A 27,777-nucleotide genomic window follows, 5' to 3' on the forward strand; every position below is an offset into this window, starting at 1 on the left:
ACTCGATCTTGGGCGGTAATTAGTAATTATGGGAACTAGAAAAAAAATGTACAAAAATTATACGGATATAATACGAAAAATGGTAAAAAAAATTGTCATAAAATTTGGATACAGAACGTGTATATAAGAGTTTAATACGACACATTGCTAGTAATACATTTATAAAAATATAACAATACAAACAATAATTTTAATACTTTTCATAGATTTCCTGGTTAAAATCAATATAATAATTTAAATGTAAAGTAACCTAATATAACCTAATATAATATAATATAATATATTATCAATATTCAATCATTACAAAAAATTATTATTTCATAAAATTTTTTATCAAATATTATCATTTTATGAAATTTTTATCAATTCATCACCAAAATATTATGATTTGTTATGTTTGAGCTAAGAAAATTAAACATATATGAGAGACCTATGAAATACCTTCATAATGCCATTCAATATGTAAAATACACATTAGAGCTTTGAATAACAAAAAAATGAGTTTTTTGTTTTATATAATTATGATATTATGGTAATTAGTTGAAAATGTAAGAGACATTTTCATACATTAAAAATTCATAAAAAACAAAAAACGTATAATATGAAAAATATATATGTTTAATACAAGAAACATATAAAATACGTATTTAATACGTTTTGGGTTCAAAAATTCAGAATAACAAGTTTAAAACATGAATTAAACAAAAATACGAATAATTCATGTTTTTACTAACTAGGCTAAAGAGGGGGGAAAGATGTTGTCAAAAAAAGAATCACAAACTGTTGAAGGCAACAAGGATAACGGGTAAATGAAACTATAACAATGGAACCAACAATGATTGAAAAAAGCTTTGAATTAGCCATAAAAAGAAAAAAGAGACCAATAGAGTACATAAAACCTAGTAAAGTCTAAGAATAAAGAAAGGTTGAGACGTTACTGATACAAATGAGAGGACCACTAACATTAGAGAGATGAGAGTAGGTGCTCAACTGGTTGAGAGATAAGAACAAGGGCTCAATCATGAGAGAGACAAGCTTAAGAGCTAAATCGTGAGAGAGACAAGCGTAAGAGCTCAATCGTGAGAGAGACAAGAGCAGGGGCTCAATTTTGAGAGAGATGAGAGCAATGACTCAATTGTGAGAGAGATAAGAGTAATGACTCAACTATGAGAGAGATGAGAGCAGGGGCTTGGGAAAAAACTCTTTTCAAAACTAAAGGATATTAACCACTTTGATACCATGTAGACAAGACCACCAACATGAGAGAGATGAGAGGAGGTGCTCAACTAATTGAGAGATGAGAACAAGAGCTCAATTATGAGAGAGACGAGAACAATGACTCAATCGTGAGAGAGACGAGAGCAATGACTCAATCGTGAGAGAGACAAGAGCAAGGACTCGAGAAAAGAGTAGTTTTCAAAATTAAATGACACAAAAAGATATTAACTGCCTTGATACCATGTAGAGTTATGAATTAAATTATAAATTGAATTAATATTATTGACAAAATATTGTATAATATATAATATTATAATATAATCTAAATTAAAATATTAACACTATGAAATAAGAAAAATAATAAATAATTAAACTAAAATTCTAATTTTATGAAATAGACAAATAATAAAAAACTAAACTAAAATCTTAATCTTATAAAATAAAAAAAATAAATAATTAATTAAAATTAGATTCCATCATAGAGTCAAATCAAATACGAATATGTTTCAAAATGTCTAGCTACGATAATTAGTCAAGAAAAAAAGGAGAGAAGAAAACCCACACGACAAAGCATATTAGCCTTCTGACAAAAAGAAAACTGCAGTAGTCAGGAATTTGTTTCTATCAGTGGCCACATCACACCAATTAATCTGAAGAAAATTGATTAAGAACGAAAGAACTCTACTTTCGGTAGAGATCAGGTGCATTCATAATGCATACAATTACAAAATGCGGCAGATTCCTCAATCAGTAGGACCATCGCTTGCCTTGCCAACTCACCCATATATTAACATAAAACAAGTGGCTTTTGTCCCCAGCAGCCCACCCTTGCAACAGATATACCCATCAATAATATTACAGATGTAGAGCCACTAATTCAAAGATTCAATTATTCAAGAATTGTTATACGAATAAACCCACTTGTTTATATCTAGCTTTTGCAGAGTTTGGATCGATCAACGTGTAAAGTTTTTTTTTTAATTTTCATGCAGTTGCATTTGAAATCAGCTTTTGCATGAGAAAGTATTAATGGCGACTGAAGCAGAAACTCCAGAACCAGTTTCATTAACGGTATGCAAGAACACTTTTTTAACTTTTCTGCATAGTTTTCTCTTTCTTTTCTGTTTTCTGCTTGATCAAGTTTGGGATAACATTACTGTGAAAGCTCGACTGTTTGAATATACCTGGCAAATAACTGTATTAATTCAGAAGTTTGATTTTGGGTCATTAAGATCGTAAGAAAACTTTCCATTTAGAATTGGCTGATCAAGTGTTTGCAGTTTAAGATCTATCTTTTCTGATGAATTGATGAAACTTCAGGATCACTTCATTTTCATTTTACATTCTGTGTGTCTGAGGACTCTTTCAGATTCAGTTCCTGCCATGGCACAATCTGAGATCCTTAATTTTGTCATATTACTTGGTTCCATCTAAGAAGGAAAAGCTTTTTCTACTTTTCAATTATTCAGTATCATAATCTTTTCATTGTTAAAACTGGAGCCCAGTTTCTCTTGCTTCATTTCCCAGTTCAGATTTTGTCTTCTTTGTTTAAAGAAAGTTGCAGTAATTTTTATAAACTTAAAAAGATACAATCCAAAAATCATGTTTCTTATAATATGGAAAAAACCATTTTAAGGGTTAAAAAGTTATGGGAAAATAAAAGAAAACTTTTTTTTTTCCATCTTTCAACTTAAGTTTCTATTTATGATTGTATTGAAAAAGATTTTTAAAATCAGTTTAATTTTAATTAAAAGTATTTTTTTTTTTTATGTATACATAATATAGTATTTAATTAGGTTACATGAATTGCCACTAATCAAAATATATAAATGGATTGTTAGAGTAATTAATATTGATAGATACAATATATTTTTGGTGCATAAAAATTAACGTGTATTTGATCGAAACAGAGTGAGTTTTGGGTTAACTCAAGCTTGAATTGATGTGATGATATTTAATTTAAATTTAAGTTTGAGTATACATTCGAATTCATTAACAATATTATAAAAAAAATGATAAATATTTAAATAAATTAATTAATTTTAAACCGTATAATAAAACTTAAACTCTAGTTTAAAAGTAACTCGTTTGATTTGAGTTATCCGATCAACAATGAAAACATAGGCTGTTATGTGTACCCATCAAAGGATAAAGCTTCCTTAATTGGGTTTAGGGATAAGTCCCTACGTCAATTACATATAATTTTAGAATAAGGTAATATAATGTCCTTGTCGACTTAACTATTTTGTGTCATCAATGTTAATAATACAATAAATTATTATATGAAATAATCGTATGAAATTATTAATTTATATGATTTAATAATTATGAATTAGTTGTTAAATATAAAGTTTCTCGTTACAAAAAGAAAAAAAGGGCCGCTTATGGTTTATCATTGAAAAAATACTAACAAATTAAGCATTGACATAACTATAAATTACAAGAGTGCCCAGAAAAAAAAATACAACTTGATAATAAATAATTTAAATTCAAAAGCTATGCATAAATAATTGAAAAGTTAACAGTAAGTTCAACTACTGTAAACATACTCAAAAATGTCATTTACTGAAACATTACAAATGTAGCATCCTACTTGCCTTGATAACGTTTTGCTAGAAGCCACTGACTTGATGCCAAACAAGTGAAGATATCTAATGCTAATTCTTCTTTGTGCAGAAAATAGTAGGGGAAAATATTTACTTGGAGAAAGAGCAGTCTGAATGCCGGGTAGAAAAAGGAGAAATGCAAGTAGCCACCGGGCCAGAAGCCATGAATACCACCATTGAAGCCAATGTTGAAACCGCTGAGGGTGAAAGATTTTTGGAATCATCCTCTGGTGTTGAGGTTTCCTGTACAGACACCTACAATGAATCGAAACAGATGGTGGTGGACAATGTAAAAACTGAGGTTGCAGATGAGTCCGGAAAGGGGGGAAGTGAAATCATGGAAGATTCAGAAGAGAAACCAGAGAAGAATGACAAGAGCCATGCCATTGAAAGTCTTACAGGAAGTAGTTTACGGATGGCAGAGATTGAAGAACCGGATTTCACCAGACAGCGAGTTTCAGAGGAATGGAGCATTGGTTCACATTCTGAAGTTATTACAGACCAAGATGTTCCTGTTGAAGATAAGAGCTTGGAGAAAGAAACAGGTCAAGTGCATCATAATGAGGAAGTTGACGGCAATAAGGAAGTTATTGGCATACCTGAGACCAAATTGGATCATGAAGGAGAAGCTTCAATTCGTGTGCTGGATTTAACAGTAGCCAGCTTTAACAAGGATGGCACTGGAGAGGCCTTCACCCAAAGTATAGCAGTGCGTCCAGACATACAGAGTGATGAAGAAGCAACCTCAAAAATCAAGGAGGGCGATGAGGAAATTGTTCATAAGCCATATGCCACATCTGCAACAGAAGCATCGAGCATACATGAAGCAGAACTTAAAGAAAATATTGAAGTGAATGAGAAAATTACAAAAGATAAATGCATTTCAGATGAGGACATATGCGGGGAAGGAAGTACTTTCTTTGTGACCAAGGACAACACTGGTGATACAGAAACCATTAATGCCTTGGAGCACAGTCAAAGTGGAATGTCAAGCCATGAGCCAAGGCCAGAGAACTTGCAGCAAAATAAACCAGAAGAGGAGAAGCTTGAAAGGGCATTAAGTGTGGTGGACAAGGATTTTATTGTTGCTGCATTAACCGAACATGCTGAAACAATTGAAGAGGAAGCATACATTGAAAACCAGAATGGAAGGTATGAGGAAAGAATCATTGATGCCTTGGAGCATAGTCAAAGTGAAACATCCTACCACGAGGAGAAGCCAGAGAACTCCAGTATAGACGTTTCAACCGAATCTGCTGAAACAAGGACAAGTGTTGAAGGACAGATACCCTTTAAAAGCCAAGAAGAAAGCTTTGAAAAAATAATAAAGGAAGACTTATCAATCCACACTGATGCTGATAGTAAAAATGAGATTCCAGAGGATAAGGTTTAAAACAGCACAACTCCATTTTAGTTTTTTTTCTTTTTAAATATTTTTACTCATCACTTGTCTGAGATTTCAAACACATTTCTCTGTTTGTAGGACATACCACAAATTGAATTGAATGAGAAGACAGAAGGTGCAGAAGTTGAGGTCCCAAATGAGAATGCGACTGATATACATGATCCTCATCCACTGATTGAAGTAGCCAAACAGACTGAAGAAATAAATTTGGATAAGGTCTCCAGCATTGAACCTGAGGGAAGAGCTCAGGAAGTAAATGAAGCCTCAACAGAAGAGAAGTATATTAAAGATCCACCTGAGCCTTACCAGAGTCAGAATATGACAATTGTAGAACATCCATCTACAGAAGAGGAAGTAAAAACAGAATTGACACCCCGAACAAATGAAACAGATATAAAGGAACTCTATGTACCTGAATTGGAATCCGAGGAAAAGTCGGTGATCAAGGGTAACATTGCTGCAGAAAAGTCAGAAGAAGAGAACAATACAGAGCAAATCATAGAACTAGAATCAGTTGAACAAGTTTCAGTCAAGAGCTTAGAAGATGAGGAAAAGAAAGCAGAGGAGGTCACTGGAGAGGTTGAATGACAATTAACTTCTACTGAGTTGTTTTGTGGTAAAATTTAATCTACAATCTTGTTTACTGATTTAAAAGTTTTCACTTGTTTGCAGATTAGTGACAACTTCAAGACAGAAAGAGCAGCGGAAAGCATTGAACACGAGGCAAGTAAAACCACTGAAAGCCCTCAAGAAATTCCTGATACTTGCCAAGTGAAGGAAGAAGAAAGTTTGCAGGAAGAAGAGAAGAACCTAACTGCAACAGAATCTTCACTGGAAGAGAAAATAGAGAAAAATGAACCAGAAGAGAAGCTTGAACAGCCATTACATTTGATCACTGAAAAGAATGAAACATTTAGTTCAGAAGCTAATGAAACACCTTGTCAAATGGAGGAAGGGGCTACTGAAACTCTTAAAGAAGCTCCACAGAAAGAAGAAACTGAAAAAGAAACAGAAGAGAATAATGACACCGAGGGCAACAAAACAGCAATAGAAGAGGTAGGCAAATAATTTTTTAACTTCTAGATATCTTAGTTATTCCATTTCTAAACAAAACACTTGTCTTTAAACTAAGTTAATGATGTCATTATCACATTTGTGAGGCAGGATCTTCAAATGCTTGTTGAAACATCTAATGCTAGTGAAAGCATAGAGACTACAACTCTTGAACCCAAGACAGAATTTAGTAATGTGGTGGCCGAAGATGACATCAAAATGGAAGATACTAAAGAGGTCAGATTTTGGAACATGAATTTCAATTTAATCCAAAGCTTTTGGTACTTTATTCTTTGTTTTTCTTGACAATGTGCATGAAGTTCAACCCACCATTGTTATGCAGTTGCTTGAAAGTTGTAAGGATACTGGAAAGAACGAGGAAGCTGAAAAATGGAGCATAGTTACTTCAACCGAATCAGCTGAAACAAGGACAAGTGTCCAAGGAGGGACACCCTTTAAGGGCCAAGAAGAAAGCTTTGAAAAAATAATTAGGGAAGACTTACCAATCCACACTGACACTGATAGTAAAAATGAGATTTCAGAGGATAAGGTTTAAAACAACACAACTCCAATTTAGTTTTTTTTCTGACTCATCCTTTTAGTTGTCTGAGATTTCAAACACATTTCTCTGTTTGCAGGACGTACCAGAAATGGAATTGAATGAAAAGATAGAAGGTGCAGAAGTTGAGGTCCCAAATGAGAATGTGAATGATATACATGATCCTCATCCATTAATTGAAGTAGCCAAAAAGACTGAAGAAATAAATTTGGATAAAGTCTCCAGCTTCGAACCCGAAGGAAGAACTCAAGAAGTAAATGATGCCTCAATGGAAGAGAAGTATATCGAAGATCCACCTGAGCCTTACCAGAGTCGGGATGTGACAATTGTAAAGCATCCATCTATAGAAGGGGAAGTGAACACACCCCAAACAAATGAAACAGATGCAACTGAATTGGAATCTGAGGAAAAGTCAGTGATCAAGGGTAACACTACTCCAGAAAAGTCAGAAGAAGAGAGCAATATAGAGCAAGTCGTAGAACTAGAATCAGTTGAACAAGTTTCTGTCAAGAGCTTAGAAGATGAAGAAAGGAAAGCAGAGGAGGTCACAGGAGAGGTTGAATGACGATTAACTTCTACTAAATTGCTCCATGATAAAACTTTAGTCTACAATCTTGTTTACTGATTTAAACTTTACACTTGTTTGCAGATTAGTGAGAACTTCGAGACAGATAGAGCTGCGGAAAGTGTTGAACACGAGGCAAGTAAAACCACTGAAAGCCCTCAAGAAATTCCTGATACTTGCCAAGTGAAGGAAGAAGAAAGTTTGCAGAAAGAGGAGAACCTAACTGCAACAGAAGCTTCACTAGAAGAGAAAATAGAGAAAAATGAACCAGAAGAGAAGCTTGAACAGCCATTACATTTGATCACTGAAAAGAATGAAACATTTAGTTCAGAAGCTAATGAAACACCTTGTCAAATGGAGGAAGGGGCTACTGAAACTCTTAAAGAAGCTCCACAGAAAGAAGAAACTGAAAAAGAAACAGAAGAGAATAATGACACCGAGGGCAACAAAACAGCAATAGAAGAGGTAGGCAAATAATTTCTTAACTTCTAGATATCTTAGTTATTCCATTTCTAAACAAAACACTTGTCTTTAAACTAAGTTAATGATGTCATTATCACATTTGTGAGGCAGGATCTTCAAATGCTTGTTGAAACATCTAATGCTAGTGAAAGCATAGAGACTACAACTCTTGAACCCAAGACAGAATTTAGTAATGTGGTGGCTGAAGATGACATCAAAATGGAAGATACTAAAGAGGTCAGATTTTGGAACATGAATTTCAATTTAATCCAAAGCTTTTGGTACTTTATTCTTTGTTTTTCTTGACAATGTGCATGAAGTTCAACCCACCATTGTTATGCAGTTGCTTGAAAGTTATAAGGATACTGGAAAGAACGAGGAAGCTGAAAAATGGAGCATAGTTACTTCAACCGAATCAACTGAAACAAGGATAAGTGTCCAAGGAGGGACACCCTTCAAGGGCCAAGAAGAAAGCTTTGAAAAAATAATTAGGGAAGACTTACCAATCCACACTGACACTGATAGTAAAAATGAGATTTCAGAGGATAAGGTTTAAAACAACACAACTCCAATTTAGTTTTTTTTTTGACTCATCCTTTTAGTTGTCTGAGATTTCAAACACATTTCTCTGTTTGCAGGACGTACCAGAAATGGAATTGAATGAAAAGATAGAAGGTGCAGAAGTTGAGGTCCCAAATGAGAATGTGAATGATATACGCGATCCTCATCCATTGATTGAAGTAGCCAAAAAGACTGAAGAAATAAATTTGGATAAAGTCTCCAGCTTTGAACCCGAAGGAAGAACTCAGGAAGTAAATGATGCCTCAACAGAAGAGAAGTATATCGAAGATCCACCTGAGCCTTACCAGAGTCAGGATATGACAATTGTAGAGCATCCATCTATAGAAGGGGAAGTGAACACACCCCAAACAAATGAAACAGATGCAACTGAATTGGAATCTGAGGAAAAGTCAGTAATCAAGGGTAACACTACTCCAGAAAAGTCAGAAGAAGAGAGCAATATAGAGCAAGTCATAGAACTAGAATCAGTTGAACAAGTTTCTGTCAAGAGCTTAGAAGATGAAGAAAGGAAAGCAGAGGAGGTCACAGGAGAGGTTGAATGACGATTAACTTCTACTAAATTGCTCCATGATAAAAATTTAGTCTACAATCTTGTTTACTGATTTAAACTTTACACTTGTTTGCAGATTAGTGAGAACTTCGAGACAGATAGAGCTGCGGAAAGCATTGAACACGAGGCAAGTAAAACCACTGAATGCCCTCAAGAAATTCCTGATACTTGCCAAGTGAAGGAAGAAGAAAGTTTGCAGAAAGAAGAGAAGAACCTAACTGCAACAGAATCTTCACTGGAAGAGAAAATAGAGAAAAATGAACCAGAAGAGAAGCTTGAACAGCCATTACATTTGATCACTGAAAAGAATGAAACATTTAGTTCAGAAGCTAATGAAACACCTTGTCAAATGGAGGAAGGGGCTACTGAAACTCTTAAAGAAGCTCTACAGAAAGAAGAAACTGAAAAAGAAACAGAAGAGAATAATGACACCGAGGGCAACAAAACAGCAATAGAAGAGGTAGGCAAATAATTTCTTAACTTCTAGATATCTTAGTTATTCCATTTCTAAACAAAACACTTGTCTTTAAACTAAGTTAATGATGTCATTATCACATTTGTGAGGCAGGATCTTCAAATGCTTGTTGAAACATCTAATGCTAGTGAAAGCATAGAGACTACAACTCTTGAACCCAAGACAGAATTTAGTAATGTGGTGGCCGAAGATGACATCAAAATGGAAGATACTAAAGAGGTCAGATTTTGGAACATGAATTTCAATTTAATCCAAAGCTTTTGGTACTTTATTCTTTGTTTTTCTTGACAATGTGCATGAAGTTCAACCCACCATTGTTATGCAGTTGCTTGAAAGTTGTAAGGATACTGGAAAGAACGAGGAAGCTGAAAAATGGAGCATAGTTACTTCAACCGAATCAGCTGAAACAAGGACAAGTGTCCAAGGAGGGACACCCTTTAAGGGCCAAGAAGAAAGCTTTGAAAAAATAATTAGGGAAGACTTACCAATCCACACTGACACTCAGAGTAAAAAAGAGATTTCAGAGGATAAGGTTTAAAACAACACAACTCCAATTTATTTTTTTTTTTTGACTCATCCTTTTAGTTGTCTGAGATTTCAAACACATTTCTCCGTTTGCAGGATGTACCAGAAATGGAATTGAATGAAAAGATAGAAGGTGCAGAAGTTGAGGTCCCAAATGAGAATGTGAATGATATACGTGATCCTCATCCATTGATTGAAGTAGCCAAAAAGACTGAAGAAATAAATTTGGATAAAGTCTCCAGCTTCGAACCCGAAGGAAGAACTCAGGAAGTAAATGATGCCTCAACGGAAGAGAAGTATATCGAAGATCCACCTGAGCCTTACCAGAGTCGGGATGTGACAATTGTAGAGCATCCATCTATAGAAGGGGAAGTGAACACACCCCAAACAAATGAAACAGATGCAACTGAATTGGAATCTGAGGAAAAGTCAGTGATCAAGGGTAACACTACTCCAGAAAAGTCAGAAGAAGAGAGCAATATAGAGCAAGTCGTAGAACTAGAATCAGTTGAACAAGTTTCTGTCAAGAGCTTAGAAGATGAAGAAAGGAAAGCAGAGGAGGTCACAGGAGAGGTTGAATGACGATTAACTTCTACTAAATTGCTCCATGATAAAACTTTAGTCTACAATCTTGTTTACTGATTTAAACTTTACACTTGTTTGCAGATTAGTGAGAACTTCGAGACAGATAGAGCTGCGGAAAGCGTTGAACACAAGGCAAGTAAAACCACTGAAAGCCCTCAAGAAATTCCTGATACTTGCCAATTGAAGGAAGAAGAAAGTTTGCAGAAAGAAGAGAACCTAACTGCAACAGAAGCTTCACTAGAAGAGAAACTAGAGAAAAATGAACCAGAAGAGAAGCTTGAACAGCCATTACATTTGATCACTGAAAAGAACGAGACATTTAGTTCAGAAGCTAATGAAACACCTTGTCAAATGGAGGAAGGGGCTACTGAAATTCTTAAAAAGGCTTTGCAGAAAGAAGAAACTGAAATGGAAACAGAAGAGAATAATGACATCGAGGGCAGCAAAATAGCAATAGAAGAGGTGGACACATAATTTCTTAACTTTTAGATATCTTTGTTGTTCCATTACTAAACAAATCACTTACATTTATCACATTTGTGAGGCAGGATCTTCAAATGCCTGTTGAAACATCTAATGCTAGTGGAAGCATAGAGACTACAGTCCTTGAACCCAAGACAGAAATTAGTAATATGGTGGCTGAAGATGACATCAAAATGGAAGATACTAAGGAGGTCAGATTTTGGAACATGAATCTCAATCTAATCCACAGATTTTGGTACTTCTATTCTTTATTTTTCTTTGGCATTGTTCGTGAAGTTCAATCCTCGATTGTTATGCAGTTGCTTGAAAGCTGTAAGGATACTGGAAAGGATGAGGAAGCTGACAAGCATGAAAGGAAGGAGGAATGTGTTACTATACCAGAAGCTTTTGAAGAAAAAACTGTCCAATGTTCTGAAGAGGATAAAAAAGAGGAAGAAGAGTCTAGAGGACTTGAAGTAGAGAAAATTGAGCAAAGCTCTGAGGAAGGCCATACAGTTACTAATATCTCATCAGAATTGACTGAACAAGAAACAGCTGTGATTCATCCACGAGATACAAATGAGGTGAAGAAGCCAGAAGGAGAGAACAACTTAAAACAAATTGTTGAAGAGACTAATGTTAGAGACTTCATTCCTCAATCAGTTGACCAAGTTCTTGTCAAGAATTTAGAAAATGAGGAAAAGGAAGCAAAGGATTTCACAGGAAAGGTCGTAGCAATTAGTAATTGCTAAGTCAGTATTTTTTATAAATTTAAAATAGATAATCTGTTCACTGATTTATATTTAATTTTATGTGCAGTATTTTGAGTCTGAGACAGAAAAAACAACCAAGAGTATTGTGAATGAGACATGCAAAACCATTGAAAGCCCCAGAGAAATTCCTGATACTTTCCAAGAGAAACAAGGAGAAAGTTTGCAAAGGGAAGCGAAGAATGAAACTGTAACAGAATCTTCTCCAGAAGAGAAATCACTGGAAAGTGAACTGACAGAGAAGCTTGAAAAACCATTATCTTCAGACTCTAATGAAAATGAGGCATTTGTTTCAAATTCTAATGAAGTGCATAGCCTAAAGGAAGAAGGTTCTCCTCAAAACCGTGAAGAAGCTCCAGAGACAGAAGAAAATGAGAAGGAAACAGAATTCCAAAGCGACACCAAGGACTACAATATCACATTGGAAAAGGTAAAAAAATAAATCCTTAATGTCCAGATATTTCCATAGTCAAGCTCATTGCTCGTGCTCCTTATTTGTCTTTAACCAACAGTTAATGATGACATAATGATATTTGTGACACAGGATGATCAAGTAGATGTTGAAATATCTGATACATCCAAAAGCATTGAGAGCACTATCCTTGAGTCCAAGGCAGAAATGGAAAATCTGGTGGTTGAAGATGATATGAAGAAGGAAGAATCAAAAGAGGTCACATTATAGAACATGAATTTCACTTAAGTCCAATCTTTCAAATACATAATTTCATTTTTTATGTTATATTTAAACAGTTCAACCCTCTCAATCATGCAGATATATGAAGAATTCAAGGATGCAGGGGAGGTTGAGGAAACTCAAAGGCATGACGTAACAGAAGAATGTACTACTATACCAGCACCTATTGGAGAAAACACAGTGCAAAGCTCTGAAGATGACAAAAAAGAAGAGACACCCAAAGTTCAGGTTTGAAAAAAAACTCATTATGCATTGTGCTGGATATCCTGACTATCTTTTAGAAATTATATTAAACAAGTAGTTTCTTTACTTCTTGTATAGGCATGTGCACAGCATGAGACGATTAGTTTAGGTGAGGATGATGAAAAACAAACTCAAAATGAGGAAAACATACTTGACCGGACAGGGGAACTTGAAGCAGAGAAAACAGAACAGAGCTCTAAAGATGACCATATTGTTCCCCCTATCTTATCAAAATCAATTCAACATGAAACAGCTGAAACTTATCCAGGAAATGCAAACGAGGCAGAGAATCCAGGAGAGGAGGACAAACAGACTGTTGAAGAGAACAATATAAGAGACTGCATTCCAGAATCAGTTGAACAAATTTCTGTCAAGAACTTAAAAGATGAGGAAAATAAAGCGGAAGAGCCTACAAGAGAGGTTGCTAGACCACTCACTAGTAGCTAAATAGTTTTTTTTTTTTTTTTTGTTAGAAATTTGATTGATAATCTTGTTTGTTAATTCAATATATAATCATGAATGTAGGGTTTTGAGAAGTCCAAAACGGAAGAAACAACTGAAAATGAGACATGTGAAACAACTGAAAGCCCAAGAGAAATTCTTGATACTTTCCAAGTGAAACAAGAAGAAAGTTCAGAGACCAAGGAATTGAATGTAACTGCTACTGAACCTTCCCAGGTGGAGGAACCACAGAAAAACAAACCAGAAGAAAAAACTGAAAAACCATTATCTTCAATGTCGTACAGAAGTGAGGCATTCAATTCAGATGCTGAAAAATTGCCTTGCCAGATAGACGAAGGAGCTCCTCAAAACCTTGAAGAAGCTCCACATGAAGAAGAACATGAGAAAGAAACTGAGGACAACAAAATCTCAATGGAAAAGGTGAACAAATGAATCTTTAAATTGAAGATATATTTGTATTAATCCATGAGCAAACCAATCACTTGACTTTGAAAAAAGGGTTAATGATGTCATAATTATGATTTTCTTGAGGCAGGATAACCAGGCAGCTATTGAAACATCTGATCCAAGCAAAAGCGCAGAGAGGACAATCCTGGAATCGAGGACAAAAATGGATAAGATGGTGGATGAAGATGGCACAGGGAAAGAACAATCTGAAGAGGTTTAATTCCAATCTTTTAAACACTTAATTTTTATTTCTTCTTTGGCATGCTTTAAGAAGTTGCCTTCTCATTTGTCATGCAGTTATGTGAAGAAAAGGAAAGCGTAGTTGAGCAGTCTAGAGAAGTGGAAGTAGAGAAAACTGAGCTGCGTTCTACAGAAGAACATGCAATTGCCAACATGTCATTGGAATCAATTGATCGTGAAGCAGTTGTGATCTCTTCAGGAAATGAGATCAAGGCAGAAGAATCGGAAGGAAAGAACGATGTAATTATTGAAGAAAGCAATATTGGAAGCCTAATTCCAGAAATAGTTGAGCAAGTTTCCTTAAAGAAAGTGGAAGATGAGGAAAAGAAAGAACATGAGTCCACAGGAGAGGTTGCAGGACAACTGGCTAATAGTTAATATGTTTCTTTTTCATAATTTAATTCATGGTTATATTTGTTGACTTCATATTTAATTCATATGCAGATCCTTGATAGCCCCAAGACTAAAGAAGTTGTTGACAGAACTAAACTTGAGACTGGGGAAACCTTGGAAAGCCCCAGAGAAATTCTGGATACTTTCCAGGAGAAACATGGAGAAAGTTTGCAGAGTGAAGAGGACCTAACCACCGTAGAATCTTCTCAAAACCTTGAAGAAACTCCACAGAAACAAGAAAAAGAAAATGTAACGGAAGTAAACAATAATATTGAAGAAAACAGAATAGCAGTGGAGGAGGTGAGCAAATAAATTCCTTAGTTTCAGTTATTGCTACTATTCCCAAAACTATGCTTATCACCTTTTCTTTAAACTGATTTGAAAATCATATTTGTGAGGCAGAGTCTTCAAGAAGTTGCTGGAACATCTGATGCCAACACTACTACAGAAAGTACTGTCCCTGAACTGCAGACAGAAAAGGATAATATGGTTGTTGAAGATGATGTAAAGAAGGAAGAATCCAAAGAGGTCTAATTTGGAACTTGATTGCAGTAAATTCCAATCATTTTAATACTCATTTTTCAAACTTATTAAGTTCAACACTCATTTATCCATGCAGTCCTATGAAAAATCCAAGGATGCCGAAGTTGAGAAACATGAAATGGTTGAAGAATGTGTTAACACGGATATATTACAGGAAATTACTGGAGAAAATTCACTTAAGAGTCCTGGAGCTGATAAAAAAGAGGAAGAGACATCCAAAATTGAGGTTTAAAAAATTGTCGTTGTCTTGGATATCTTGAATATCTATTTAAATCAAATTAAACAAGTAGATGTTTACATTTTGCATGGCTTATGCACAGCTTGAGGAGACTGGTGTGGTTAAAGAAGGTGCTGATAGAAGCAGAAGCTCAGAGTGTACAAATATATTAAAGGAACCTTGTGGAGAAAAAGTACATCAAAGCTCCGGAGATGATGAAAAAGAGGAAGAGACATCCAAAACTGAGGTAAACTCATTGTCCATGTGTTAGTTATCTTGAATATCTTCCTTCAAAATTCACACTAAACAAGTAGCCCTTTTAACTTCTTGTATAGGTAAACAGTGCTGGTGAGGATGCTGAAGAACAGTTTGTAAAAGAGGAAATCATGGTAGACCAGTCTAGAGAAGAAGTAGAGAAAGTTGAACAGAAAAACAAACCAGAAGAAAAGACTGAAAGCCCATATTCCTCAATGTCAGACAAAAATGAGGCATTCAATTCAGATTCTGAAAAATTACCATGCCAGAAGGAAGAAAGAGCTCCTCAAAACGTTGAAGAAGCTTCGCATGAAGAAGAAAATGAGAAAGAAACAGATGACATCAAAATCGCAATGGAAGAGGTGAGCAAATGAATCCTTAAATTGAAGTATCTATGTATTAATCCATAACTAAATCAATCCCTTGACGTGAAAAAGAGTTGATGATATCATAATCACGAATTTCTTGAGACAGGATAATCAGGCAGTTTTTGAAACATCTGATACAAGCAAAATCACAGAGAGGACAATCCTGGAACCGAAGACAGAAATGGATAGGATGGTGGATGAAGATGACACAGGGAAAGAACAATCTAAAGAGGTCATATTTTGACACAATGAATCTAACTTAATTCCAATCTTTTACTTCTTTAACATGCTTTAAGAAGATCCATCCTCATTTTTCATTCAGTTATGTGAAGACAAGGATGTTGAAGTAGCTGAAGAAAAGGAAAACATAGTTGAGCAGTCTAGAGAAGCCGAAGTAGAGAAAACTGAGCTGAGTTCTGTAGAAGAACATGCAATTGCGAACATGGAAGATGAGGAAAAGAAAGATAATGAGTCCACAGGAGAGGTTGCAGGACAACTGGCTAATAGATAAAATGTTTCCTTTTCATAATTCAATTCATAGTCCTATTTGTTGACTTCATATTTAACTTCATATGCAGATCCTTGATCGACTGAAGACTGAAGAAGTTGTCGACAACACTGAACTTGAGACTAGTAAAACCTCGGAAAGACCCAAAGAAATTCTGGATACTTTCCAGGAGAAAAATGGAGAAAGTTTGCAGAGTGAAGAGAAGGAACTAACTACCGTAGAATCTTCTCAAAACCTTGAAGAAGCTCCACAGAAAGAAGAAAAAGAAAATGTAACAGAAGGAAAAAATGATATTGAAGAAAATAGAATAACAGTGGAGGAGGTGAACAAATAAATTCTTTAGTTTCAGTTATCGCTGCTATTCCCACAACAATGTTTATCACCCTTTCTTTAAACTAATTTGAAAATCATATTTGTGAGACAGAGTTTTCAAGAAGTTGCTGGAACATCTGATGCCAACAAAACTACAGAAAGTGTTGTCCTTGAACTGAAGACAGAAAAAGATGATATGGTGGTTGAAGAAGATGTAAAGGAGGAATCCAAAGAGGTCTAATCTGGAACTTGATTCGCACTAAACTCCAATTATTTTAATACTCATTTTTCAAATTCATGAAGTTTAACACTCATTTGTCAATGCAGTTCTATAGAAATTCCAACGATGCGGAAACTGAGAAACACGATATGGTTGAAGAATGCATTAATATGGATACCTTACAGGAAACTACTGGAGAAAAATCACTTCAAAGTAGTGGAGTTGATAAAAAAGAGGAAGAGACATCTAAAATTGAGGTTCTATAAATTGTCATTGTCTTGGATATCTTGAATAACTATTAACAAGTAGATGTTTACATTTTGTATGGCTTATGCACAGCTTGAGGAAACTGGTGTGGTTCCTGGTGCTGAAACACAAACCCCGAAAGGAGGCATAGATGACCAGTCTACAGAATTTGATGCACAAAAATCTGAAGAGAGCTTTAAAGAAGATTATACATTTGGCTACATCTTACCAGAATCAATTGAACAAGAAACGGTTGAGATTTCTCCAGTTAGTGTGAACAAAAAAGAAAAGTCTGAAGGAAAGAACAATGTAGTACAAGTGGTAGAAGAGAGCAATATTACAAACCTCGTTCCTGAATCAGTTGAACAAGTTCCCGTCAAGAACTTAGAAGAGGAGGAAAAGAAGGCAGATATGTCCATAGAAGAGGTTCAAGATTGCTTTCTAAAATGATTCCTTTTCAAAATTTAATTTATAATTATGTTTAACTAATTTTAACATATAATTTCATATGCAGATTTCCGATAACATCAAGGTGGAAGAAGCAACTCAGAGCATAGAAAATGAGACAGATAAAAATAGACCCATGGAAATCCCCAGAGAATCTCTTGATACTTTCCGGGTGAAACTAGGAGAAAGTTTGCCTTCTGAAGAAAAGAACCTAACTACAGCAAAGGAATCTCCACCAGGACCTCAGATTGAAGAATCGTTATCAGATAGTGGTAAAATACCTTGCTTGATGGAGGACGGGGCTTCACAAACTGAAGGAACTCTACTGACAGCAGAAAAAGAGAATGAAACAGAAGATAACAATCAATCCAAGGACAAGAAAATACAGAAGGAAGAGGTAAACAAATGAATCCTGAAATTGTTACTGTCTATGCTATTCTGCAACTCATTACTTTTATTGAATAAAAGTTAATGATGCAATAATCATAATCATGCGGCAGGATCCAGAAGTAGTTGGTGAAACATCTGACACAAGCAAAAGTGCAGAGAGTATTGTGCTGGAACTGAAGTCAGAAATGGATAATAGGATAGCTGAAGATGACATAAAGAATGAAGAAAGCCCAGAGGTCTGATTTCCAAACATGATTCTGACTTGACTCCAATCTGCTAATTGCTAAACACTTTTTCCTCAGTTCATTTTTGACATTCTTTACGAAGTTCAACCATTATCTGTTATGCAGCTATGTGAAAATTTTGTCAATCCTGCTAAGGTTGAGGAAATCGAACAGCGTGGTGTTTCAACAAAAGAAATAGTTCAAAGCTCTGAAGAAGACAAAAAGGAGGAAGAAATACCCCAAATTGAGGTTTTCCAAACTTCATGTGTAATTCAATTGTATATGTTTAATAGGTTTCTAGATCATAATAAACAAGTAGATTCTTCATTTCTTGTATAGGTAAGTTCTTACAGTGAGCCAAACAGGGTAGAGAAGCAGTCGAGAGATTTTGAAGTTGAGAAAACTGAGCAAAGCTTTAAGGAGGAGCATACGATTGCCAACATTTTACCACAATCAATTGAACAAGAAACAGCTGAGATCCATGAAGAAAGTGAAAACAAGGCAGAAGAGTCAGAAGGAAGGGACAGAATAGAGCAGGTAGTAGAAGAAAGCAATATCCACATAACAGAATCTTCAATAGAGAAAAACCCTCAGGAAAGTGAACCTGAAGAGAAGCATGAACACTTGCTGCCTTCGACAAAGTCTGATAAAACTGAGGCATTTATTTCAGAAAATGCTACAATGCCTTGTCAGATGGAAGAAAAGGTTGCTCAAAACCTTGAAGAAGCTTCACAGAAAGAAGAGCATATGAAAGAAACAGATGACAACAAAATAGAAGTGCAAGAGGTGAAAAATAATTACTTAATGAGATATCTTGCTACATTTACAGATTAACTCAACTGGAGTTAATAATGCCTTATTAATATTCATGTAGCAGGAAGTTCAAGAAGGTGTTGGAGAAAAAATAAATCAAAGCTCTGGAGATGATGACATAAATCAAAGTGCAGAGAGTACAACTGAAGATGACATAAAGAATGAAGAAAGCCAAGAGGTATTGATTCCAAAACATGATTCCCACTTAACTTCAATCTGCTAATTGCTAAACACTTTTTCCTCGTTTCATTTGTGACATTCTTCACAAAGTTCAACCCTTCTGTCATGCAGTTATGTGAAAATTTTGTCGATGCTGCTAAGTTTGAGGAAATCGAACAGCATGATGTTCCGGATGAATGTGTTTCTACAAAAGAAATAGTTCAAAGCTCTGAAGAAGTCAAAAAAGAGGAAGAGATACCCGAAATTGAGGTTTTCCAAAGTTCATGTCATTCACTTGGATATTTTTAATAGGTTTCTAGATCATAATAAACAACTACATTCTTCACTTTTTGTATAGGTAAGTTCTTACAGTGAGCCAACCAGGGTAGAGGAGCAGTCAAGAGAATTTGAAGTTGAGAAAACTGAGCAAAGCTTTAAGGAGGAACATACTGTTGCTGACATTTCACCGCCATCAATTGAACAAGAAGCAACTGAGATCCATGAAAAAAGTGAAAACAAGGCAGAAGAGTCAGAAGGAAAGAACATAGCAGAGCAGGAAGTAGAAGAGAGCAATATCGACGCAACAGAATCTTCAATAGACAAAAACCCTCAGGAAAGTGAACCTGAAGAGAAGCTTGAACACTTGCTGCCTTCAGAAAATGACAAAATGCCCTGGCAGATGGAAGAAAAGGCTGCTCAAAACCTTGAAGAAGCTCCACAGAAAGAAGAGCATATGAAAGAAACAGATGACAACAAGGACGACAAAATCGAAGCGCAAGAGGTGAAGAAATAAGTACTTTGAGATATCTTGCTATGTCTACAGATTAACTCAACTAGAGTTTATGATGTCTTATTAATATTCTGTAGCAGGAAGTTCAAGAAAGTGCTGATAGAAGCAAAAGCTCAGACTTTACAAATATCTCACTGGAATCTACTGAAGAAAAAATACATCAAAGCTCTAGAGATGATAAAAATGAGGAAGAGACATCCAAAACAGAGGTAAAGTCACTGCCATTGTGTCAGATATCTTGAATATCTTCCTTCGAAATTCATACTAGACAAGTAGCCCTTTTAACTTCTTGTGTAGGCAAGCAGTGTTGGTGAGGATGCTGAAGTACAGTCTGTGAAAGAAGAAGACGATATAGAATCGAAGATGCCCACTGAGGTAACCCGGACTTATCACCTTCTGACTGTAAATGTTACATCTACTGTTCTTTCCGTTGTTAGTACAAGGCATGATTCATTTTGTTTTATATTTTCTTTTGCAGGAGAGCAAGAGAACTCAAAAAGTTGATGAAGATGTGGATGCCAAAATGCAGAATATAGAAGGCGACAGAGCAGAGAACAACATTGAGGTATGCAAAAGAGGAAAAGAAAAAATCAATCAATGATGATCAAAAAGCATTCAAGCTGTAACAAAAAAAAAAAAAAATTAACTGAAGTAATTAGATGCACAAATATAGCCATTTTCCAGGCTAAATTGCTATATAACACCCCAACAGAAACAATAAAACACTATCCAATTGACTTCTATCTAGTTAAAAACTTTCAAGTAAAAAAGTTAGATCCCTTTAATTTTACTCGTCTTTTATCAAAAGTAATGGGACCTGATTGGGTTTCATAGGATCCCAAATTCAAATAAAAAAAAGGTGGACCCTGTATGTCACAGAAGTGAGAGCTAGCGCGTGCCAAGAGAAAAGTGAAGAGTTTTCTTTGATTCTCACCGAAAATCCATTCTTTAATTTGTAGGCATCTGAGACAGCTGATTTCACCACAAGCAGAGAAATTCAGAGCATAGTAGATACTAAAGAAGGCCTCATTTCTTCCACTGTTGAAGATGATACTGTAGTGGAAAGGTCACTGGAAGATGGAAGGAAAGCGATGAAGGTAAAAGGACAGGCTAGAAATTATAGAGAAGCTCAACTGTTTTTTGTATTTATTATTATTGACTAACATTCGAATTTACCCACTGATCAGGTTGATGAATTAAGTTCAGCATTTGTTGAAGAGATTGAGGAGACAAGCTCTGCAATGGAAAAAGTCTCTGAGACCTTAAAGGACAGTGAAAAATCAAACGTCAATTCATCTCCTAGAGAAATCGGTGAATGCCTAGATGAAAAATCCTCCTTGGTGCCAGAAGCGTCAGAAGAAATCACAGAAAAAGAAGAGAAAATTATTGATGATTCGGATTTTGCATCTGTTATGGTGTCAAAAGAAGAAATCTGCTTGACAGAAACTGAACCCGAAGGGGAAAAGCAAGTAGAATGTCAAGCAACTGAAAAAAGAGAAAACATAAAGGAAGATGAAGTTCCTGACATAAGAAGCGAAGACAAAAAAGACGCCACCAGTGATAAGAGGCCCCTAGAAGAAACACCAGAAGAAGTGGAATCTTCTACAATGACATCGAAAGAACATGGAATCGTGACTGGTGAAGCGAGAGAAACAACAAATCTATCAAATGTTTCTGAAGTGGGGCTTGTAGACACCGATAAGGAACCTGCAAATGAGGAAGTTCAAAAAGAGAGGTTTGAGGATTTGTATGTCCATTCCGAGTTGGACAAAGATAATCCTCTCTCTGTATCAGAAGGTGTAGAAATCTCAAAGGAAGAAGAGAGTAGAGAACTAGCAGATCGCACTGATGATTGCGCATCAAAGACTTTGGAAGATGTTGAATCATCAATTTCATCATCAAAACCGGAAAAAACTGAAGATAATCCCTTTGATGAGGCTCTGAAAACTACTGAAACTTATAACATATGTGCTGACACTGGAAAAGATGTTCTTGAACAAGAGATGATTGAAGATAAGGAATATGTTGAAGTTGAAAAGGAGGTAATTGAACAGAAAGGAGAAGCTGAAAGCCAGAGACTAGAAGATGAAGACACCAAATATACAGCTGAAGAGGTAAAAGCAAGATAATTTGTTTCATTATTAATTACTAAACATTAAATCAAGCAACTTATATAATAGCTTCCTTACTTTTCAATTTGTTGTGGCACAAATAAGCACTGTGGAGAGATCCATGAAGGTCACATGTAGATGTCCCAATTTGACTCCATAATCATGAAAACTAAATCTCATACCATTATGAGTACACTGGATTGATTTGACTTGTTTGCAAACACATATACTGACATATCAGTTTTGAAACAGATTGTTAAATCAGCTGATCGTGATCAGATACTTCAACACCCCTCTGAAGCTGGGTCTGGAGATGGAAGTTATGAAATGCTCCCTGAAACTGACAAGAACCAAATTGAGGAAAACTGCAGTAACATCAAGAAGCAAGAAGATGAAAATGAGAAAGAGGAACCGAAATTGGAGGCTGATGATTTCAAAGAACAAAATGCAAATGAGACGAAAAAGGCTGTAATCTTAGCTGAAGAAACTCTTGAGGAAGTTGAGCAATCAAATGATAGTGAAGTCACCAAGGAACCAGTTCTACAGGAAGAGCATGGCATAAGTGAACCTCATGTATTATCCATTGTAGGTGAAAGAACTTATGAGGTAAGCAGAACAGTAAGTACAGTGTATTACTTCGCTGTATCAAAATATTACTTCAAAATTATGCACATTATGATTTTTATCCCGCTTATAAACATTGGTCAACTGTTTCTTAAACAGGTACTAGACTCATCTCCAGAATACAGTGAATACACAGGGACTGTGGACTCCAGAAAGAAGATGGAAACTGAAAGTTCAGAGGTCGAAGAGAGCTCAATCACGGAAAGAGAAGCATCCTTTTCTGGACAGTCAAAAGAACAAAAAGTAGAAGACGGTGGTATTGAGCCACCAGCTGAGTTGGAAGAGAAGACTGAGGAGATTACAGAGAGTTCAAAAAACCAAAATGCAACTTTTACAACAGAGACAGAAGCAATCCCCGGGGAAGCTCAACTGCATGGCAGGCTTGTTGAGGACGAAGGTGAGCCATGTTCAGAAAAAACTGAAGAGAGTTCAATCAGGGAAAGAGAAGCATTCTTTGCAGGACAGTCAAAAGAACAAAAAGTAGAAGACAGTAGTATGGAGCCACCAGCTGAGTTGGAAGAGAAGATTGAGGAGATTACGGAGAGTTCAAAAAGCCATAGTGCAACTTTGACAACAGAGGCAGAAGCAGTCCCAGGGGAAGCTCAACTGCATGGCAGGCTTGTTGAGGACCAAGGTGAGCCATGCTCAGAAAAAACTGAAGAGAGTTCAATCAGGGAAAGAGAAGTATCCTTTGCAGGACAATCAAAAGAACAAAAAGTAGAAGACAGTAGTATTGAGCCACCAGCTGCGTTGGAAGAGAAGATTGAAGAGATTACAGAGAGTTCAAAAAGCCAGAATGCAACTTTGAAAACAGAGACAGAAGCAGTCCCAGGGGAAGCTCAACTGCATGGCAGGCTTGTTGAGGATCAAGGTGAGCCATGTTCAGAAAAAACTGAAGAGAGTTCTATCAGGGAAAGAGAAGCATCCTCTGCAGGACAATCAAAACAACAAAAAGTAGAAGACAGTAGTTTCGAGCCACCAGCTGAGTTAGAAGAGAAGATTGAGGAGATTACAGAGAGTTCAAAAAGCCATCATGTAACTTTGACAGCAGAGACAGAAGCAATCCCAGGGGAAGCTCAATTGCATGGCAGGCTTGTTGAGGACCAAGGTGAGCCATGTTCAGAAAAAACTGAAATTGAGTATGCTCTGCAGGGTAAAGAAGTTAACAGCATGAAAATTGAAGAAACCTCCAGTGACTTGACACCTGAACTCCAAACTGTGGAATATATAGTAACAGAAGAACCTGACGAGACCAAAAGAGCTTCTGAACCATTTCATGAGTCCAAAGAGGGCACTGAAGAAACTGAATTGGAGAAATGCCCGACAGTGAAAAAGCTGGATCAATTCACAGCAAATGATCTTATTCATGCAGAGAAAAAGAATGAAGCTGCCTTTAGTGTGGTTTATGAGACCCAGGATGTGGGTGCTGAAGGAACTGCTAAAACTGGGGAAAGCCAAACCATAGTAACAACGGACCAGGTCCCATCAACTAATTCTGAGGATGCAGAGGAAGATAGTCCTCTGGTAGAAACTCCAAATGCAGATGAAAATGAAGCCAAAGTAGTTCAAGAAGCAATTTGTGAGTCCAAAGATCAAGGCATTGAAGAATCCGGGGAAAGCGCGGGTGTTGAAAAGCTGGACCAAGTCCCAGCTACTAACTCTGGGGATGTAATGAAAGGGAGTGTACCTGAGGGACATTCAGAAGCTGATGAAGTTGTGGAAACCGAAATAGCTTCTATAATAATTCCCCAGTCCAGAGAGCAAGGCACTAACGAGAGTGATGAAACTGGGAAAAGCCCAACTGCAGAGAAGCCATATACAGATAAAAGCGAAGAAGCTTGCAAAGAAACATCCGACCATGGAGTTATTGGAGAGCCATGTATAGAACCTATTGAAAAGCTGGACCAAGTCCCAGCTACTAACTCTGAGGATGTAATGAAAGGGAGTGTACCTGAGGAAAATTCAGAAGCAGATGAAGTTGTGGAAACCGAAAGAGCTTCTAAAATAGTTCCTCTGTCCAAAGAGCAAGGCACTGACGAGAGTAATGAAACTGGGAAAAGCCCAGCTGTAGAAGAGACAGATAAAGATAAAAGCGAAGAAGCTTGTGAAGAAACATCCGAATATGGAGTTTTTAGAGAACAAGATAAAGAACCTGTGGAAAAGCTGGACCAAGTTCCAGCAACTTACTCTGGGGATGTAGTGAAAAGGAGTGTACCTGAGGAAAATTCAGAAGCAGATGGAGTTGTGGAAACTGATATAGCTTCTAATATAGTTGCCCAGTCCAAAGAGCAAGGCACTAACGAGAGTGATGAAACTGGGAAAAGCCCAACTGCAGAGAAGCCATATACAGATAAAAGTGAAGAGGCTTGCAAAGAAACATCCGACCATGGAGTTATTGGGGAGCCAGGTATAGAACCTATTGAAAAGCTGGACCAAGTCCCAGCTACTAACTCTGAGGATGTAATGAAAGGGAATGTACCAGGGGAAAATTCAGAAGCAGATGAGGTTGTGGAAACCGAAATAGCTTCTAAAATAGTTCCTCTGTCCAAAGAGCAAGGCACTGACGAGAGTTATGAAATTGGGAAAAGCCCAACTGCAGAGAAGCCAGATACAGATGAAAGCGAAGAAGCATCCGACCATGGAGTTATTGGAGAACCAGATATAGAACCTGTTCAAAAGCTGGACCAAGTTCCAGCTACTAACTCCAGGGATGTAATTAAAGGGAGTGTACCTGAGGAAAATTCAGAAGCAGATAAAGTTGTGGAAACCGATATAGCTTCTAATATAGTTCCCCAGTCCAAAGAGCAAGGCACTAACGAGAGTGATGAAACTGGGAAAATCCCAACTGCCTCGAAGCCAGATACAGATAAAAGCGGAGAAGCTTGCAAAGAAACATCCGACCGTGAAGTTATTGGAGAACCAAGTTTTGATCCTGTTGCAAAAGGTGAAATAACTGCTGAGCAGACTCCCCCGGCAGAGAAATTAACGGAGTGGATTCTGACTCAAACGTCTGAGTTGCCTTCTGAGTACGGAGCTACAACAACAGTTGAGAACATAGAAGAAGAGAAAACAGAAAAGATGGAGAAGATGGACGATGATGGTCTCAAAGATTCTTCAGCTGCAAAGTTAACAGAAGAGATAAGCTCGTTAAAGAAAATATCCAGAGAGCTTGAATCTTCCACAGTGGGGCTTTCAACCGACAAAAACAGAGAGGAGAGTCCAACTGAAGTACACTGGGAAGAAGGTCAGACCCCAGATGGAGACATACACCTAGAACATCAGGAAGATGAGAATAAGATAGAGTGTCTTGCTTCTTCATCAGCAAGCAAGGACATCATTGATGTAGCTACAGAAACTGATAAAGCTTGTGATGTCAACTTAGAGACAAGTGAAAGGGCTTTTGAATCAATCCAGGAATCAGAGTTCACTGACATGAGCGCTGAAGAAACCCACTCTAAGAAAACAAGTGAGGCAAATATAATCACAGAAAAGGAAGTGTCGAAGGAAGAGGTCAGAAAAGATACCCCTTTTTTTCTTTTCTTTTTACTTTTATTGATTCTGCTTTGTTTTACTGTAATTGTTTTCACGTAAGTGTGATTGAGGGGAAAAATATTACAGATCAAAGAGGAAAAGGAGGTAGCCGAAACTTATCAATCAAATTCCCTTAGTGAAGAAAAACTGACAGAGGGCCTTCAAGAAGATGAACAAATGCCTGGAGAATGTACAGGACAGAAGACAAATTTAACATTCGACACAACAGTCGGTGGAAGTCTAGCTGAAGAGGTCAGGATGAAGAATCAGTTTTTTTTTTGTAACAACCATAACTTAAACTTTCTATAAATTTTGATGCCTTATTCTATAAAACAGCTGCCTATGGTAAATGAAAAGGCTACTGCAAGCAAGACAATTATAGAACAAGTCGTTGCCGAAGATAGAAGCCTTGAGCACCCGGACAGAGTTTCAGTTGAAGACAAGAAAATAAAAGAGAGCTTCCCAAATAAGTTTGAGGAAATTAATGTTGAGGAGTCAGCGATCAAAGTGGATTCCATCAATCAGGACAGCTCTGAAAATGACAGAACTGTAATAGCTGAGGTCAGGTTCATCATTTTACCCTCTTTGCAACCTAGGCAAGACCTTTTTTTTTTCACGGAGAAAAAGTTAAAAATTAAATGAAAGACCCAAATAAATTTTGGAAGAATTTTTAGGAATAAATACTGAAACAAAATTGGCTATGAATTCTAGAAATTATAATGATCCTTTGCTCGTGTCATTTAATAAATTACTTTCTCTTATATCAGGAATCCAGTGAAGCCATACTACAGAAAGAAAACTTCGAGGGGTTTGAAAAAGGGGGCAAAGAAACTCAGAAGTCGGAGGAAACCTCCTTCGTAACAAGTGAAAAGCAAGTAACGAGGGAAGAGTGCCCGGACACAATGGCTTCAACTGGCAATGAGCAGCATGTTCCACCAGTGCTATCGGAAGGAATCCTAGAAACCTCAAGGGATGTTGAAACAGAAGATTTCACTAAGGTGGTTCATTCAGAAGCCAAAGAAGATAAGCGTGGAGAAGAAATAAGTGAGGAGTCCACGTTGGTGGATTCAAATAAAGCTTCATTGCAAAAACTCTTTGAGAAATCCACAAGAGAAAGAACCCAAGTGGATGAAGACGTCAAGAAAGAGAGAGACCCAACAGGCGGCAAAGAAGAAATGCAAACTGAAGAAGCAGAAAGCCATGAAGAGGAAGGAGATGAACACAAAAAGACAGATTCCGGGTCTGATGCTCCAGTAATGGTAGAGGCCTCTAGAGAAATGGAAGTTAAGGCTGTTACACATAAGAAATCTTTATTATCAGGCGTTGGATCAAAGGTGAAGCATTCAATTTCAAAGGTGAAGAAAGCAATTACAGGCAAATCTACTCACCATCACCACTCAAAGGCAATGTCACCAAAATGAAGTAGTTCATGATCAGTGACTGCCAATAGAGATCAGTCGGAAGATGTAACAGTAGATGGTGTTGAAGAGATTGTTTGAATGAAATTAGCGTGGTTTGGGATTGTTAGATGTAGAAGTAGTAGTGTGGAAGAGATTGGTTGAATCAAATTACAAAGATTCGAGTGTGGTGTGTTTGTGTATGTACAGATCGATTGAGCGTGGTGTGCTTGTGTACATACAGATCGAATATATGAAGTTCAATTTTGCTTGAAGAAAGTCTAGATGCAGTACTTTCCTAAAAGAATTTGAGATAACATCATTTT

At 36.6% G+C, this 27,777-nt stretch overlaps 1 protein-coding gene across 10 annotated transcripts; it reads left to right on the forward strand.

Moving 5' to 3' along the window:
• Nucleotides 1–2,027: 2,027 nt before the first annotated feature.
• On the forward strand, nucleotides 2,028–27,730 carry LOC123224177 (golgin subfamily B member 1). Of its 10 annotated transcripts, none has more exons than XM_044647755.1 (53): nucleotides 2,028–2,289; nucleotides 3,895–5,211; nucleotides 5,308–5,808; nucleotides 5,902–6,285; nucleotides 6,394–6,519; nucleotides 6,626–6,832; nucleotides 6,921–7,397; nucleotides 7,491–7,871; nucleotides 7,980–8,105; nucleotides 8,212–8,418; nucleotides 8,507–8,983; nucleotides 9,077–9,460; nucleotides 9,569–9,694; nucleotides 9,801–10,007; nucleotides 10,097–10,573; nucleotides 10,667–11,047; nucleotides 11,134–11,259; nucleotides 11,368–11,775; nucleotides 11,867–12,247; nucleotides 12,362–12,487; nucleotides 12,590–12,739; nucleotides 12,833–13,174; nucleotides 13,280–13,636; nucleotides 13,752–13,877; nucleotides 13,961–14,254; nucleotides 14,348–14,596; nucleotides 14,699–14,824; nucleotides 14,916–15,065; nucleotides 15,160–15,303; nucleotides 15,392–15,673; nucleotides 15,786–15,911; nucleotides 16,002–16,163; nucleotides 16,258–16,509; nucleotides 16,612–16,734; nucleotides 16,827–16,976; nucleotides 17,059–17,391; nucleotides 17,480–17,809; nucleotides 17,913–18,038; nucleotides 18,153–18,275; nucleotides 18,366–18,812; nucleotides 18,901–19,017; nucleotides 19,131–19,268; nucleotides 19,357–19,779; nucleotides 19,866–19,997; nucleotides 20,086–20,163; nucleotides 20,267–20,353; nucleotides 20,748–20,885; nucleotides 20,976–21,902; nucleotides 22,152–22,505; nucleotides 22,623–26,033; nucleotides 26,142–26,306; nucleotides 26,391–26,615; nucleotides 26,822–27,730. In XM_044647755.1, exons 1-53 carry the CDS (start codon nucleotides 2,248–2,250, stop codon nucleotides 27,473–27,475), a joined length of 18,102 nt encoding a protein of 6,033 aa, XP_044503690.1. In that variant the 5' UTR covers nucleotides 2,028–2,247; the 3' UTR covers nucleotides 27,476–27,730. The 10 variants fall into 10 exon arrangements, with proteins under 10 accessions (XP_044503690.1, XP_044503691.1, XP_044503692.1 ...); XM_044647756.1 differs by having other exon boundaries at nucleotides 19,869–19,997; XM_044647757.1 differs by having other exon boundaries at nucleotides 18,904–19,017.
• Nucleotides 27,731–27,777: the final 47 nt, after the last annotated feature.

This window comes from Mangifera indica, chromosome 8, assembly GCF_011075055.1.
Source record: "Mangifera indica cultivar Alphonso chromosome 8, CATAS_Mindica_2.1, whole genome shotgun sequence".
In the NCBI taxonomy this organism is placed as follows: domain Eukaryota; kingdom Viridiplantae; phylum Streptophyta; class Magnoliopsida; order Sapindales; family Anacardiaceae; genus Mangifera; species Mangifera indica.